Raw genomic sequence first — 16,727 nt, 5'->3', positions numbered from 1 at the left:
GTTCAAATCTTAAAGTCTCGCCTCAAACCCTTCTATAGGATTTGGTCTGACTTTATTCGTAGAAATGTTCTCGGTATATCATCAAATGGTAACCCTACCCTTGAGTTAGCCTGAGTATTATTTGCCATGTTAACTCATTGTGATGTGCCTTTTGGCTTTCTGATTTTCAAGTCCATTTTGTCCAAGTCCAAGCATGCTAGAACTTGATCTATATCTTAGAACCACTAAGGACCTTCACAGAAATATGATGAATCTCAGTAATGTCATGTGTGTTGTAGCTCAAGGTGATCCTGAACCAGTCCCACCATTAACTGCCTCCCAGGATAGGAAAATAGCATATCTTGAGTTTGAAATCAACTCTCTTAGAAAACAATTTGTTGATTTTAAGTCTCTAGTTAATCAATAAGCATTTTCACCACTTGTCAATAACTCATTCTCCTCACAATCTTTGAGTCAAACCTCTTTGAATCATCCTTCATTTGTCCCCGAGCCTTCTCTGCAACCTCCAAAGCTTGTCCCTCATCGCCTTGTGGATCCTTCATCTGTATCTTATCACACCGCTACTTCCTCCTGCCATTCTAGTGGCGTTGCTGCCAAGATGGATGCTATCTACGTTGCTAAAGGAAATGAAGTGTCCATCAATGTCCACCAGCATTTCTTTTCCACTCCTACCTACTTCGAAAGGCAAGCACATTAGGTTCACATATTCCTCCGATGAAGATGAAAATAAAGAAGGTCTTGGTTATGATCCATGCCCTAAAAATGTTCCTGTTGAAGATGCCATTATTGTTGGATCTCCTGTCGGCTCAGAGGACTCATCACAATCTGAGGAGTTCTAAGTTTATGGTGGAGCTCTTGTAGGGGTTTTTCATGAGAGCAAGTTTTATGGGGAGTTCTATTTTGTTATCTATTGAACAGTGGCTGTTAAAATTAATCTTGTTAATCGTCTGACTTTATCTTACTCTTATGTCTTTTGTGCTTAAATTTGTTAGATATTATCACTTTGATTCCAAACTTTGCACAATTGTGTGCTGTTTTGTTTCTCCGAGTTACATTGACCCTTCTTTCTTGCGCGTTATGCTTCACTTTTTATTCCTTACTATGTGTTGTGCTTCATTATCAATTTCTTCCTTTGTCTTACCATGACAAAATGGGAGAGAAAATTTTAAATCACTTTTCATTGGAATAACTTGTGTTGATCATGCAATTTGTGGTGCCATTTTGAACATACACTTTCATTATCAATTTCTCATGTGTTGGAGAATCAGAGTTACACTTTCCTTTCTCTCTTGCCAATTTATCTACCTAGTGCATGGTTCACATCTTGGCGGTAAAAAATAACCAATGTGGATCGAACGAATGATGAAAATTCAACTTTTTATTCGGAGAGATATTTAAGTAATACGAGTCGGCACATTACATTTCACAATATAAGAGGATAATATATTTTTTAGTGCCTCTCCATTTATAATATGACATTTGATAAATTAGCTCGCCTTCAAAAACTATGATTTTTCATAAAATCTATGTCACTTCACAATTTAACATAAATTTTTTTTGTAAACATTAAAAACATTGTGTATAAACATAAAATGATGGGGATCCATAAAGGGTTCTACAAAAGAATCTCCTTACTATTTGTCCATTACACTTCTATGATTCATGACTGAAATTGTGAGAGAGAGAGAGAGAGAGATGGCGTGATTTTGTGGTCCCACTTGTGCTGATCAGCTTCAAACTAACCTCAACAAGAAATCCCAGAAAACAACTTCCTTCGAATAAAAAATAACACTTTTTCCAACAAAATAAAATTTCCACTGAAAACGAAAACCCAAAAAATCCACAGCTGTAAAATCCATGTCCTGTAGCGCCAACCGATCTCATCCCTCCATATCTGGTGGGGTTAAAATTTGTCTCTGGATTTTTCGCTGTGCGGGTTCTTTGTCTTCGATCCCAAATCTCTCCCTGCTCTGTTTTTTTAAGGTCCTGTCCTTTCTTTCTCCAAATTTTTATAAAATATTTATTTTGATTTTACAACTCCCAAATCGAAGTTTCAAGTTATTCCCTTTTACTTGATCCTCTGCCATTTTTCTCATTTGTCCATCCAAACAAGCATCCATCGGCATCCACATTCACGTTCCATCACCTAAAAAATCCCAATATTTTGATGCTCCTCCAGAAGCACATCAAACTTATATATCACAGGGTTTCTGGCCCTGTTTTCTTTTTTCACTTCAATTTTTCCTTCTTAAATTTTCACAGTCCATTTCATTATTTAGTCCCTCTCTCACCTCCAAAAGCTTCATCTCAATTTCCACTTTAATGGGTTGCTTCCACTTTTACTCGATTTCCCTTGTGTTTCTCTTGATTATGTGCCCAACCCACTTCAGATTTTGTACCCAAATGGCTGAAAGCAGAGAAATTCACAACAAAGTTGCCATTTCCCAAGTGGGTTTTTAACTTTTTATCCAGTGGACTTACAGTTCAAAGCTCTCTGAGAACTTTCATCAAACACCTTTGATTTGCACCCAAATGTCCTGATTTGTCTAGTGTTTTTTTTGATTTGGGTAGGCAGGGAATGAAGAGAGTAAAGTGAATCTGAGAAGGCAGGTAGGTTCGAGGCCTCCAAGGTGTGAGAGAAGGTGCAGCTCCTGCGGCCACTGTGAGGCAATTCAAGTGCCTGCAACTCCCCAAGAAAATGCAAAACCAGGCAGCAAAAACCCCTCCAAAGTTGTATCCGGCATTGCTTATGCCAGAAGTGATGAGAACTCCAACAACTACAAGCCTATGAGTTGGAAGTGCAAATGTGGCAGCTACATCTTCAATCCCTAATCATGATTAAAATGTTAATTAATTAATTAAGGTTTAAGTGGATGAGGAGCTTACCCATTGTTGGATCCTGTAAATGGATGACAAATCATAGGATGCTAATTCCAGAAAACGAATTTAAATATTTGTTCCTTAATTAGTCCGTGCAGTCTTGCTAGTTAGGCCCTAATGTAATTTATGTAATTTCACTTCCCCTGTTTTTGTCAAGTCTTAACATCTTTGTAAGCTAATTGATTAGCATAATAAAAAATATATACTAATGCAAATACGATTGTTTGGCAGCTTGGACCCTGATTTTCTTGTCCAGTCTTGTTTGTATGATGGAAATAATCCCAAAAATGAGGGTTAGACACAGACGCCCCAACGCTAGCAAGCTTATCTGTCACAAAATTGGCTTCTCTAAAAATACATGCTGCCATGGAATATTGAGAAATCTACAAGCCAGCCATTTGATGTCTTCGATAATTGGGATGAGGTGCCAAGGGGGCTTCCATATCCCCTTGACCAGATTAATGATAAGCAACGAGTCTCATTAAACCTCTTTTAGAGCAAAAGCCTCCGCCACCGAACTAGTGACCCCATCCAAATTAAGACATTCCCATCTTTTAGGGCCTGTGCTTTCAACTCCGCAACTTTACCGTTAGTTTCATAATAAGACATCCCCATCTTAGCAGCTAAGGAAACACATCTTGGAGGGAAAGGGGACACATCTTGGTAGATCTTATGTTTGATTAGACTCCATATTAGTCCATGCAATTTATTGCATTAACCTCTAATGCGTATTGCTTCCCCCTTTTTTCTTATTAAATATGATAATTTTGTAATTATTGATTAATTAGCATAGTAAATAGTATTATATAATGCAAATATGATTTGTATTGGAGGCTGATTTCTTAGTGCATTTTTGGTTTTTCGTATGATGGCGAGTGATAATTAGACTGATATTAATAATAGTCTGGCCTTGGTTTTTGCTGCATTTACCACTTTGTTTGCTGACGTAAACTAAGTAGTTAGGTCGCAGTTAGTTTAAAACTAACGGCTAGCCCAAAACGACTTGGGCGGCTATCATTTGCAGTGTCAACGTGCCCAACAGAGTGACGTCTAACAATGGAAAGTTGTTTACAGAAAAATGATTTCCTCGCTCTTGTTCTCCTCGTTGCATTCTTCTTTGTTGTTTTTTAATTTTACTTTGAATTATTCAATTCAAAAGCGAACATAAACAATGATATGCATAACCAGAAATGATATGCAACTTTTAACATTCTTACCTATTGGTACGATTTTTCACTCGTAAATATAACTTTTTACGTTCAACTTGTTAAGAGCTGTGGGAACCCCCTAGGCAATACACTATGTTATCCACTCAATGAACAGTAACTGCCCTTAATGAACAATAATCACCGTTTGCCTCTCCACCGTTGCATTTCAATAGCCCTGACAATAGGTAATAAAATATTAGTATTTTTTTATTTATAAAATAATACAAAATAATTTTATTTGTAATTTCGGATAAGATTTTTAATCGTTCTCGTTGGGCCACGTGTCATTATCTGAAAAGTTATAAAATAATACAAAATAATTTTATTTGTAATTTCGGATAAGATTTTAATCGTTCTCATTGCGCCACTTGTCATAAAATCCGAAAAGACAATTATTGGTGATGGATTTCCGATAAGATTTTTAATCGTATTCGTTGCGCCACGTGTCATTATCCGAAAATACAATTATTGGTGATGGATTTCCGATAAGAATGATGTTTTTGGTGCTATGGGTCTCCTTCTATTGCAAAAAATTATTGCTGCCTTGCGGATGCTTGCATATGGAGCATCTGTAGACCAAGTGGATGAGATAACAAGGATGGAGAAATCAACCATTCTTGAGTCCCTGATGAGGTTTTGCGAAGCAATTGAATCTATCTACACCGCAGAGTACCTTCGGAAACCTACTGACATGGACCTGCAAACGCTTCTAAAGAAGGGCGAGATGCGAGGTTTTCCTGGGATGAATGGAAGCATCAATTGTATGCAATGGACGTGGAAAAATTGTCCAAGTGCATGGCAAGGTGCTTATGGGGACAGAAAATGAGCAAAAAGTATCATTTTGGAGGTGGTGACATCTTTTAATACATAGATTTGGCATGCCTTTTTCGGGGTTATGGGAGCTCAAAATGACCTCAAGGTCCTTGCCCAATCCTAGTGTTCAACGATGTCCTGCAAGGAAAGACACCAAAAGTCACGTAACGTGTCAACGGATGTATGTACGACGGGTCGTACTATCTAGTAGACGGCATTTACCCAAAGTGATCAACATTTGTCAAAACAGTGCCACGTCCGCGAAGTGTAAAGGAAAAAAACTTTGCAAGCTGTCAAGAGGGGTGCAGGAAGGATGTGGAGCATTGTTTTGGTATCCTCCAAGCTCGTTGGGCGATCGTTAGGGGTACTGCTAGATTGTTTGATGTAGAGTTGCTTCGATCCATCATGATGACGTGCATCATTCTTCACAACATGATTGTGGAAGATGAGTACGATTATGATGCCGTTGATGAATATGAGCCAGACATGATGAACAATTCAAGAACACGTATATATTGTGCTCATGACGCCACCAAAGAACCCGTGCAACATGAGCCATTAGAAAGGGATGGACGTTACAATGAATTGATCATTCAACAATATACTGCACTTCAAAGGCCATATATGCACAATTTCCGGCAAATTGATTTGATAGAATACCAGTGGGAATTGAAACAAGCTCAAGATACTTAAGTTCATTTAGTGTGTTTTTTTTTTTTTTTTTTTTTTTTTTTTGGTGTGTTTATTTAAATTTTTTTGGTGTGTTTCTTTTAGTTCATTTAGTGAGTTTTTTGTTATTTGGTATGTTTATGTAATTTTATTTGGTGTGTTTAAATTTTTTTTGAATAAAGATTCTCTTAGTATAAATAAATTATCAAATTAAATAAAGTACTAAAATCAATAAATTGGAAACAACATTAAAGTACTTTATTCAATAATTAAGAAATTACAACCCAAAATAATTGGAAAATTATGGGCTTCGATTACAAATAGTACTCTATTCATCATCACTCCATATCTTGTGAATTAACGCTTCCACCGACCTCCTGAGCTGCCTAGAAAGCTAGAACTGACACAATCGCAAAGACCCACCAGCTTAGCCAGATCAAAGGAAACAAACAATCACCGAATCTATCCAAGGACCAGATCCACTATTCAGAGGAAACATAGAAGAAGAAAATACCCAGAGGATAACTGACAAATCTCGAAAGAAGCGAATCTGCAATTACAAGACCAAACTAAGGGCTGGTTTGGTATTGCTGTGCTTTGAAAAAAAAAACTGCTTCTGCTGTGCTGTGAGAATAAGCAGCTGTGAAATTAAGCAGCAGAGTGTTTGGTAAACTTTTTTTGTAAAAGTGCTTTTGAAAAAAAAAAAAAAAAAGCAGTATTATAGTGTTTGATAAACTTTTATGTAAAACAGATGTGAAAAAAAGTTGGTTTTTCAAAGCTGGGTTTTGCAGCTTTGTATTTTTGGCTTTTTTCACCCAAAACTGTGAAAAGAAGCTGAAACTGAATGTTTATCAAACATAAAAAAGCTCCCACCTTTTTTTTATAGCCACTTTTTTCAGAATCACCTCAGTATTAAACTATGACTAAAACTCTCACCAAGGAGAGAAATCACTCACTCCAGAGGTCTCTCACAAAGGAGAGAAATTTTTTTGTTTTAAGATTGTATACATGCGATTCCCACTCCTTTTTCACTCAACCATACGTCATTTTCCAACACACAAAGACACACACCTTTTTCATAGTTTAGATAAAGTGATTTTGTATACGTCATTTTCTTCTCCAGCCCTTTAGCTAGGCCGTAGACAAAATGTACCATCCCCACGTTCTCCAACACACAAGGGCACACACGGAAGAGGATCCTCTCCTGAGCATAGGATGAGGATCCTCCTGACCACGAAATCAGAGTCGTTCAATTTTAATCTAACGGTTGCAATTATTATAATTTTTAAGGGACCCCCTGTTTTAGAACCGTTGGATTAAAATTGAACGACCCGAATTTCATGATCAGGAGGATCCTCATCCTATGCTCATGAGAGGATCCTCTTCCACCATTCCAAACAAGGAGGATTCTTCCCTCCTAATCTCTCTCTCATTTCATACTATCTCTTCCTATTTGAACGATTACGATTAAATTACGTTAACATTTTATATTAGTATTTTTTTAATAGAGACAGTAAAATAAAACAGAATTTCACTTAAACTAGGGAATTAGGATGGGAAAGCAGTTTTCCCACGTTTGGGAACCTTCCTGCGAGAGAAACGGCAATTTCTACGGGAAAAAAAAGGGGAAATTGGGGATGAAGATTACCGGGTTTAATTTCCATCTACATAGGTGGAATTTCACAATTCCAACGACAAAGAGAATCCCAAATCCATCGGGGGGAAATCTTACAGGCGCCAAAGTTTGCAGATTAGGGCGCCAAACTGGGAGTAACCGCCAAAGTTCACAGTAAAAAGGGCTCTCACCAATCTTCGAAGGGATTCTCGCTCGTGCGCTCGTGCTTCATCTTCTTCCTTCGTTCTAGGTCAGCCTCTTCCCTCTTCTCTCTTCTGTCTTGAATTATTTTAAGCTTTTTGGGTATACTCTTTATAGCAATTGTGAATTTTGGTGATAGTCATATGCTTGGTGTGCTTATGAATTTTTTTTATCCGATTGACAACATCATAAATTTGAATGTGATCTCGATTTTTAGCATCTGGGTACACACACCTGACCTCTCTTTCTTCCACTCACCGGCGGCCATTTTTCGGTCCGGCGATACCTCTTCCCGCCATTAGCTGAAGCCGGTAACACCAGGTCCGATTTCTCATCTTTATATTGCACTTCTGTTCTCCTTTGATTGTTGTTTCACTCTGATTTGGATCTACGATGCTTATTTGCTTTGGATTTTGTTTGTTTCCTTGGAAAATATGTTAAAACCCAAATTGAAAGACTTGGAATTTAGTTATTGTTGTTTTGCAAAATCATAAATTTGAATGTGATCTCGATTTTTAGCATTTGGGTACACACAGAATCAGGGGATTGTGATCAAATCATGAAGAAATTTTGACATGGACTGACCCATATAGTTGTATTGGGATTGATTGATCATAGGTTAGCTTCAGAGGGTGCAATTTCACCTGGAATTTCAGTTCTAGCCCCTCAGAATCTTTCATTCTCTTCCAGATACTTTTGAGGGAAAAATATTGTTTCTCTTATTTGTATATATACTTTTGATTGAGACTTCTCTGTACTCTTTAAGTTTTTTTCTCTGTTCTCAGAGGTAGTTTTCGAAAGAGAGGGGGGCAAGAGAGAGATTTATAAATCTGCAGTAATATCCGTTCATTTTTGTTAGTTTTCTACTTTGCATTTGAATGCTATTTTACAAATCCAATACCGGTGCCAAAGCTAACAGGTGACACATTCAATTCCTGTCAAAACTTCCCCTAAGATGTCTTATTTAGTCCCGCGAAGCATATTTTGGTCATGCTGAGCTATATTGCAAGTTGATGCTTAGAATCCTTTGTTTCTCGTTGTCATAGCGCAGGAAACTCATGTGCGTTAGGTCAGTTTGGCGAAAGGTAGGTGTGTCCGCCTGCTTGCACCCAAATCGGTCCCTCGTAAATTAGACTAGTTTAGATTTAGAATATCACATTTCAAGCCAAAAGATTAATAACCAGTTCATAGCTGTCTAGTTTCTGAAAATTTGGGTTTGATTCTTTTTTATTTTGTTTTGGTCCGCAAAAGGGTGCAATCTGAAGCGATGCAATTTGATTCCAAAGGTTTACCCACAGCATAACAGCTGGTTATTTTCTTTTACTTGTCCTGAAAATGAATAAGTAAGGATAGACTTATTACCTCGACACTTTCATACACAAAACATGAAAATCCACAGTTCCAGAGGTCTTAATAATTAATACATTGATCATGTCTCTAATGCAGTTCATGGATGATGCTGCTCCTAGTCCGAATATCTTTAATTTGAATGTGACTTGTATTGCTACTCTTTTGGTTAAAGCAGAAAGTTGCATATCCCATAACTGTTGTTGCATGTCACATTATATCTTTGTTCATATATTCAAACAGGTATGGAAAATACTGATGTTGTAGACATGGTAACGAGGTTAAAGCGAAAGCGTGCTATAAATGAAGAGGAAAATAGGAAAAAGAGGAAAATTATTGTCGGTACGATTATATATGTTATTGTCATTGTCATGCATTGGTATAGTAAGAGTGTTCTTCTCAAAGAACCTTCAAATGATTGGGATCAAGAAAGACAATCTTTCCTCGGCCGATTGTTTAATGGAAAAGATTCAACTTGCATTGAACAATTACGAGTTAGCAAGAGTGCATTTAAACGGTTATGTGAAATTTTACAAGGGATTGGTGGATTAGTTCGCACTAGACATGTGTCCATTGAAGAATCTGTTGCAATTTTTTTGCATATACTTGCCCACAACTTGAAGTTTAGAGTCGTCGGTTTTCACTATTATCGTTCCAAGGAAACAATTAGTCGGCAATTTCACAATGTGTTGCATGCAATGATGAAAATAAGTCAAGAATATGTGAAATATCAACCATGCATTATTGGTAATTCTGAAAGAGAGAAGTGGCGGTGGTTTGAGGTAATTCTGAAATGCATTAGTTGTTTGTTTGATATCTTCACTGGCTTTTTAGACTTTAATCTTTTTTTCATTGCATGAAATTTTTATTTAGAATTGTCTTGGAGCACTTGATGGAACTCTCATTCCGGTAACAATAACGGCTGAGGAAAGACCAAGATATCGAGATAGAAAGGGTGATATATCCACTAATATGTTAGGAGTTTGTGGTCCAGATTTAAGATTTTTCTATGTGTTACCTGGATGGGAAGGCTCTGCATCTGATGCTCGTGTTTTGCGTGATGCTTTACATAGGAGTAACCGGTTTCATGTTCCAAATGGTAATGTGTGATACCAATTAGTTTTATGTTAGAAAAACAAAACTTTAAAATGTATCTAAATTTGTTCTCTAAATTTTTATTGTAGATAAGTATTTTCTTGTGGACGCTGGCTATACTAATGGACCGGGGTTTTTAGCACCTTACCGTGGAACTAGATATCACTTAAAAGAGTGGGTTGGAAACCGTCGACCTGAAAACTACAAAGAATTATATAATTTGCGTCATTCAAGGGCAAGGAATGTTATTGAGAGGGCATTTGGATTGTTAAAAAAACGATGGAGCATATTGCGCACACCATCCTTTTTTGATATTAAAACACAAGTTAGGATTATAAATGCATGTTGTATCTTGCATAATTTTATTAGAACTGAGCAGGCAGCTGATCCAGTTCTAGAAGCTCAAGATTTACAATTTTTAGCATCTGTGGACTCAGAGTTGTTAAATCGTTCAACAAGAGAGGAAAATGAAAATAACTCTGATGGGATTACATCTGTTCAAGCTACTGCCGAATGGACAGCATTTCGTGATACATTGGCATTGCATATGTTCCATGATTACCAAGCTCAGAGAGTTGCCAATACTTCTTAATCGAATTTTAGTTGTTTTTCTTAGCATGTTATCTTGAACGTCTCAGTTAATAATTTTGTCAATGACATTATTGCTACGAAATGCATTAAGTTTTTAAATTTTATGGAATGCCCCAGTTTTCAGATTTTGGTTTGATTATATTGTCTTAATGAATGCTAATACTCTGATTCTTGATATGCATGCTATGAAATGCATTAGTTTTTATATTTTATGGAATGCCCTGGTTTTCAGATTTTCTTACTCAGTATAATTGAGTAACCTGATCGTTTGGCAATTGTGAAAATTGTTTGAGGATTATTGCATGAAGGACTTACTCGTTCTAGTTTTGTTTTTAGGAGTTGTAACTTCTGTTCCGTTGTTTTGTGGATGCTTAGTTGCTGCTTTAGTCACTGAGAAACTCGTAGCTTGTTTTCGAAGTCTATAAGATTATGACGAGTCTAATATGGGTTGGGAATGTAGGTTCCGTTGTTGCATTCCATGAATGCATTTTTACGAAACTAAGATGTTTATTTTCACTGCATCTTATTTTGATGGAGCCTTCTGGAGTGTTTTGTGGATGCTTAGTTGCTGCTTTAGTCACTGAGAAACTCGTAGCTTGTTTTCGAAGTCTATAAGATTATGACGAGTCTAATATGGGTTGGGAATGTAGGTTCCGTTGTTGCATTCCATGAATGCATTTTTACGAAACTAAGATGTTTATTTTCACTGCATCTTATTTCGATGGAGCCTTCTGCATCAGATTTTCTTATTATATTTAGTTTCCTGAATTGAGTATTTACATCATGATGTTGCCTTCTGGAGTGTTATAATTTACTTACTCAGTATAATAATCATCCAGTAAGCTGCCAAACCGTGTCTTCAGTGCACATTGCATTAAGATGTTTATGTGCTGAATCATCATGAATGGCAAGAATGCTTTGATGCTTCATTCCAGGCACATAATGCTGTACTTGATTGCGTGCCCGAGCACATTTATCCGTTCTCTGTTGGTATATTGCTGTTGTTTTCTTGTTAATAGAATAAAATGATCCAAACAATTGTATGACTCAAATCCATCCCTCTTTTTCAGGTAGTTGGCAAAAAGTATATTGCTTAGTGAATGTTAATACTCTGATTCTTGATATGCATGGGTTTACGAATGACTTAAAATTTCAATTACTATTTGTTTAATGTTAGGAGCAATGGAAGGATCCGATACAAAACCAGTATGCAAACAAAAACCAAGGAGAAAGAAAGAGAACCAAGAAATTGAAAATGAAGGAGATGAAAATAATTATTTTAGATGGAATGTAGATATGGAACGTGCTTTGGCTGACATACTTCGTGAAGAACGAAGATTGGGTAACAAAGGAGATGGTGGTTGGAAGACAGCTGCTTATAATTCTGCTGCATCTATATTATCTGCTCAATTTGATATTCATGTAACTGCTGATAACATTCGAAATCGTGTGAAGTCTTGGAAAAAGTTCTATGCAATTGTGAGTGATATACTAAGTCAAAGTGGATTTAGTTGGGATGCAACCAAGAAGATGATAAGTGTAGATGAAGATCATGTCTGGCAAGAGTATGTGAAGGTATGACAAATTCATTATTTTTCTTTTGTGTGTGTGATATTATTTTAACTCTTCTTATACTTACGGTTTGCTTTTTTGATTTTTATGTTTTGATTGGTAGTCACATAGTGGCGCTAAAAGTTTTCGTTGGAAGGTCATTCCAAATTGCGATGATATAGTGGATTTGTGTGGCAAAGATAGAGCCACGGGTGAGGGTGCTGAAACAGGTGTGGAAGCTGTTGAGATTATGACTCCTCCGCATAATGAAACTAATCATATTGATTTGGATGGTGATACGCAAGGTTTAGAAGATATTGAAATTATTAATGATATATCACCTACTTCAGCCAATGTTCAGAAGACTCAAAGTAAGAGAAAACCAACAAATTTTGTTGATGTGCCTCATACAAAGAAAAAACCAACCACCCCTAAAGATATGATTGCAGATTCACTTGCCAAGATGGCTTCATCCTTTCAAGAATATATTTGTGCAGACACAAAGAAGCTTGATCCAACAGAGGTATATGATGAAGTAAATGCAATACCAGATCTCAGTGAAGAAGAACAAATCAAAGCATGTGCTTGGTTGATCGAAAATGACAAGCAATTTCTCATGTTGAAGACACTCCCAGTCGAGAAGAAAAAGAATATGGTATTATTGTTTACTTCACGAGGCGCATAGGATTATTTTCATTATATTTCCCATTTTAGTTTTCCAGTAAGATTTTAGTTAGAATAAAAGCCTTGATGGGATTACGTTGGTTGGTCTCATTTCGGCTTCTGCACAATTAGGTGCGGCTAAGTATGTTAATTGGGTTCGAGACATTAACCTTGATGATTTTTTCAGGGAGTGAGGGAAAGAAACATATTTTCTCATAGCTCAATGATTTTTGTTTGATGACATTAACCTTGATGATTTATAACCAGTTTAACATTTTTATTCAAATTTGTATTCCTCTATTTAATACAAATTCTAGAGAATATCCAAACAATGAAATTTGGAATTCCCTTCATTTTGTAATTTCTATGTATCCAACATCCAAACGATGAAATTTCAATTAACGGGAATTTAATTACTGTCAATTGTAATTCCCATCATTTAAAATTCTGTGATAATTTAGAAATTCTCCATCCAAACACAGTGTAAGAGAAAAAAATAAAGTGTGAGACGAGGAAGCAAAATGATAAGAATAGATGGAAAGAGAATCGTACTCCGTTCCGTAGCCCCTACGATAAATATTGTTCCTCACTTCCTACTTGCAACGAGAAAACGACTTCCCAGTTACAGTTCAGTAACAACACAATGATATCATTGGTCACATGAGAGAGAGAAAAATAAAAGGATGTAAAAAACATCATGCATACAGCACCGACATCAACACCGATTGTGACTTTGAAGTTCTAAAAAAAAAACAAACATAGATTCGATTCTAAACTGCTTATTATAATTTCCAAACCAATGTCTAGATTACTGCTTACCCATCTTAGTTTATAATCTTTACAGAATATAGCATAAACGCTGATGGTATAATTCTGATCAGAATTGACCAATCGTAAAGCCTTCCTGGCAAAAGGGGTCACACTGTACATATATTCTCCTATGGATTTGCAGGTGCATCATCAAGACACATCAAAGGAAAAAACAATTTGAAGCAGAATAATTTCATTGAATTTCCGTGTGGTGTAAGTTGAAGTGATCCCTTATGCTGAAAATGGTTGTGTGTGTTTGGTTGCATCACAACTGGTTCGTATCAAATGGAGACGACGTCGTTGACAGTGTACTACGACAACAGAAGTGCTACCAAGGGAGTGTTGGGACAATGAAGCAGAATATGAATATGGACATGATGGGTAGGGGTAGAGGTACCTTATAGTGATATATTGGCCGTATGCTCCTGCTATAGAAAGATTCTGCAATCAAATACCGACGGACTGCCCCTAATAAGATGCCAATATTAACCTCATCCTCCTAATTGTCTTATCATCACTTCTTCCACTCAAAGAATTCCTAAAGTGATCCTACAACAACCAAAAAGCATAACACAATTTCAACTTTAGTTTTTCGTTTTCACTTGTGCCAGAAATGGGGAGAAAGTAGAAGGGAGAAATGAGGAATGAAGAGGATGACAGGAGGTGGCGGGAAAAATGAACGAGATATAAGAAAGCGAAAACATTAAAGTCAAAACAAAAAGCCACAAGACACTTGGGAATTCTAAATGACGAGAGAACCATGGATTCCAGGCAATACAGAAACCCTATTACGTGATAGCAAGACTTATAAGTGACAGCAAGTGTTCCTCGTCCGCAAACCCTATTATGGATTCCAGGCAATACACCATGAAATACTCTTTCATTGACATTTGCAAGTGTTCCTTGTTCGTAAACCCTACTATGTGATAGCAAGACTTAAATAAGGATTTATGACTATCGAGTCTGCAACAAAATGACAAACTAAAGAGCACAAGAAGCGACTAAAATGCAACCATTTCCTATGATCGGTGTCTCAAGTGCGCAATCTTGTGTCTTCTCCATACTCATGAATATATGCATATTATGTATGAAAAAGAACCAAACTAGCAAGTAACAAACTGTTATTCAAACGTTCACCACAATATTCATATATCATATTGAAACATTTCTGTAGTGAAAAATAGTTATTCAACCCATACAAAACCCAAGCAAAGAAAACAATATATCAGACCAACAAATGTATCATCCTCGCCTATCTTTGCCCATATCAAATGCCAAGGAAACATAACAGCACGGGGCACATATCGAAAACAACTATGTGTTTGCAAAACTTAGTTATGAAGTAATTATGGAGAGTTGTCAAAGGCATCTACAACAAGGATAGCAAATGAACCTCGAATTCTCCATCTACTCTATCAGCTGCAGCTCACTCGTGCATATGTATACTCGCCGCTTCAACCAGTTCCTCTACCAAATTCCTTAATGCTGTGACCACTGAATACTCTTGATATCAATCCCTTCTTTCACCATCTCATAAAGCGGGCTCAACTCCCTCAACTTCTTCACCTGCACCGTCAGCTGAACCGCCCGGTCAATCTCCTCCTCCGTTGTGAACCGCCCAATCCCAAACCGAATAGAAGTATGAGCCATGTCCTCATCCACCCCCAAAGCCCTCAACACGTATGAGGGCTCCAAACTCGCACTGGTACAGGCACTCCCACTCGACACCGCCACTTCCTTCAACCCCATCAACAAGCTCTCCCCTTCCACATAAGCAAACGAAAGATTCAAATTTCCAGGGTAACGTCTCTCCTCGCTACCATTCACCACAACCATATCAAGGTTCTTCCTGATTCCCTTCAACATTCGATCCTGCAACGCTCTTACCCTCTTCTCATCATACTCCATTTCCTTCTTCGCAATTTCGCAGGCCGCACCAAACCCTACCACCAATGGAGTCGGAACAGTTCCGCTCCGAATCCCTCTCTCCTGTCCACCTCCATTCATTTGGGGCTCCACCCGAATTCTTGGCCTCCTCCTCATGTATAAAGCTCCGACCCCCTTCGGCCCGTAAATCTTGTGCCCCGAAAGGGACATCAAACTCACATTCCATTTGTCCACATCAATTGGGATCTTCCCAAGCGCTTGAGCCGCGTCCGTATGGAATGGAATTTTGAACTCCTTGCAAATTTCCCCAATTTCCTCCATCGGCTGAATAACCCCAATCTCGTTGTTCACCGCCATGACCGATACGAGGCCTGTATCGGGCCGAATCGAGGAGCGGAGCTCGTCGAGGTCGATAAGCCCGTCGGTCTTCACCGGCAAGTAGGTCACGTCGTATCCCTCCTGTTGGAGATGGCGGCAGGAATCCAGAACGCACTTATGCTCCGTCTGTGTGGTGATGACGTGGCGCTTCTTGTCCTTGTAGAAGTGCATGACGCCCTTGACAGAGATGTTGTTGCACTCGGTGGCGCCGGAGGTAAAGACGATTTCTTTGGGGGAGGAGCCGATTAAGTCGGCGACCTGGGCGCGGGCGGTCTCGACGGCGGAGTCGGACTCCCAGCCGTACATGTGGGTCCGGGAGTGGGGGTTTCCGTACCGGGTGAGGTAGTAAGGAAGCATGGCGTCGACGACCCTGGGGTCCACCGGCGACGTGGCCTGCATGTCCAGGTACAGAGGCCGGCCAGAAATTTTGACCCCCTTCATTGAAACTCCATCTGGGTCGTCGTAGGTTTCGGCGACAGCAGCGGCGGTGGAGAGGGTGCGGACGAAGTCGGAGGCGGTGGAGGCGGGTTTTGTGGTTAGGGTTTGGCGGCGGAGAGCGGAAGCAAGTAGCTTCGATGCCATTTTTGTTTTTAGGCGGACGTCGTTTGCGTCGTTTTGGTGGTGTTGTGATGAAGGCGCAGGGGGTAAAGGGATTGCCTTAAAGGCCACCGACATATACGATCTGGAGATGGACACGTGGCGAGTTGTGAACCCCCGTACGTGGGAAAAACAAATCGGTAAGGCAGGTGATTTTATAAAAAACTTGTCGGTCCTTTTATGACGGACGTTGCGGATTCCAGATCGAAATCTTTTTCCGGAAGGACCAGAAGAAGCAGCAGCATTGGAGGGCAGAGGAGTCACCAGAAAAAGCTTTTTGCGGAAGGACCTCTTGCGATCTTGCATTGTGTGGAGTTCCAACTGCGTGCATTTCTACAGGAGAGTATACCTACTGCTACTCTCTGCAATTCAGCATTTTGGGTAATTTACCCACCACGCCGGAAGCCAACCGCTTCCAACTG

General features: G+C 38.5%; 3 protein-coding genes across 4 annotated transcripts; 2 read left to right on the top strand and 1 right to left on the bottom strand.

Moving 5' to 3' along the window:
* Positions 1 to 1,889: 1,889 nt before the first annotated feature.
* Positions 1,890 to 3,103, top strand: LOC137724450 (EPIDERMAL PATTERNING FACTOR-like protein 2). The gene is made up of 2 exons (XM_068463195.2): positions 1,890 to 2,448; positions 2,572 to 3,103. Exons 1-2 carry the CDS (start codon positions 2,323 to 2,325, stop codon positions 2,830 to 2,832), a joined length of 387 nt encoding a protein of 128 aa, XP_068319296.2. The 5' UTR covers positions 1,890 to 2,322; the 3' UTR covers positions 2,833 to 3,103.
* Positions 3,104 to 11,629: 8,526 nt separating this feature from the next.
* Positions 11,630 to 12,671, top strand: LOC148690666 (uncharacterized). The gene is made up of 2 exons (XM_088686887.1): positions 11,630 to 11,994; positions 12,095 to 12,671. Exons 1-2 carry the CDS (start codon positions 11,716 to 11,718, stop codon positions 12,653 to 12,655), a joined length of 840 nt encoding a protein of 279 aa, XP_088543013.1. The 5' UTR covers positions 11,630 to 11,715; the 3' UTR covers positions 12,656 to 12,671.
* Positions 12,672 to 13,378: 707 nt separating this feature from the next.
* Positions 13,379 to 16,611, bottom strand: LOC137734236 (cysteine desulfurase, mitochondrial). 2 transcript variants are annotated; one of them, XR_015956206.1, is made up of 2 exons: positions 14,837 to 16,383; positions 13,379 to 13,992 (listed from the first exon to the last, which is right to left on the bottom strand). XR_015956206.1 is itself a non-coding variant. In XM_068473538.2 (1 exon), the coding sequence occupies exon 1, from the start codon at positions 16,609 to 16,611 to the stop codon at positions 14,923 to 14,925; it is 1,689 nt and encodes a 562-aa protein (XP_068329639.2). In that variant the 3' UTR covers positions 14,565 to 14,922. The 2 variants fall into 2 exon arrangements, 1 of the variants encoding a protein (XP_068329639.2); XM_068473538.2 differs by lacking the exon at positions 13,379 to 13,992 and having other exon boundaries at positions 14,565 to 16,611.
* Between the last annotated feature and the right edge of the window lie 116 nt (positions 16,612 to 16,727).

This window comes from Pyrus communis, chromosome 15 (genome assembly GCF_041283825.1).
Source record: "Pyrus communis isolate YQ-2024b chromosome 15, ASM4128382v1, whole genome shotgun sequence".
NCBI classification, from domain to species: domain Eukaryota; kingdom Viridiplantae; phylum Streptophyta; class Magnoliopsida; order Rosales; family Rosaceae; genus Pyrus; species Pyrus communis.
The sequence above is the reverse complement of the archived record's forward strand: the minus strand, read 5'-3'. Positions and strand labels throughout refer to the sequence as shown.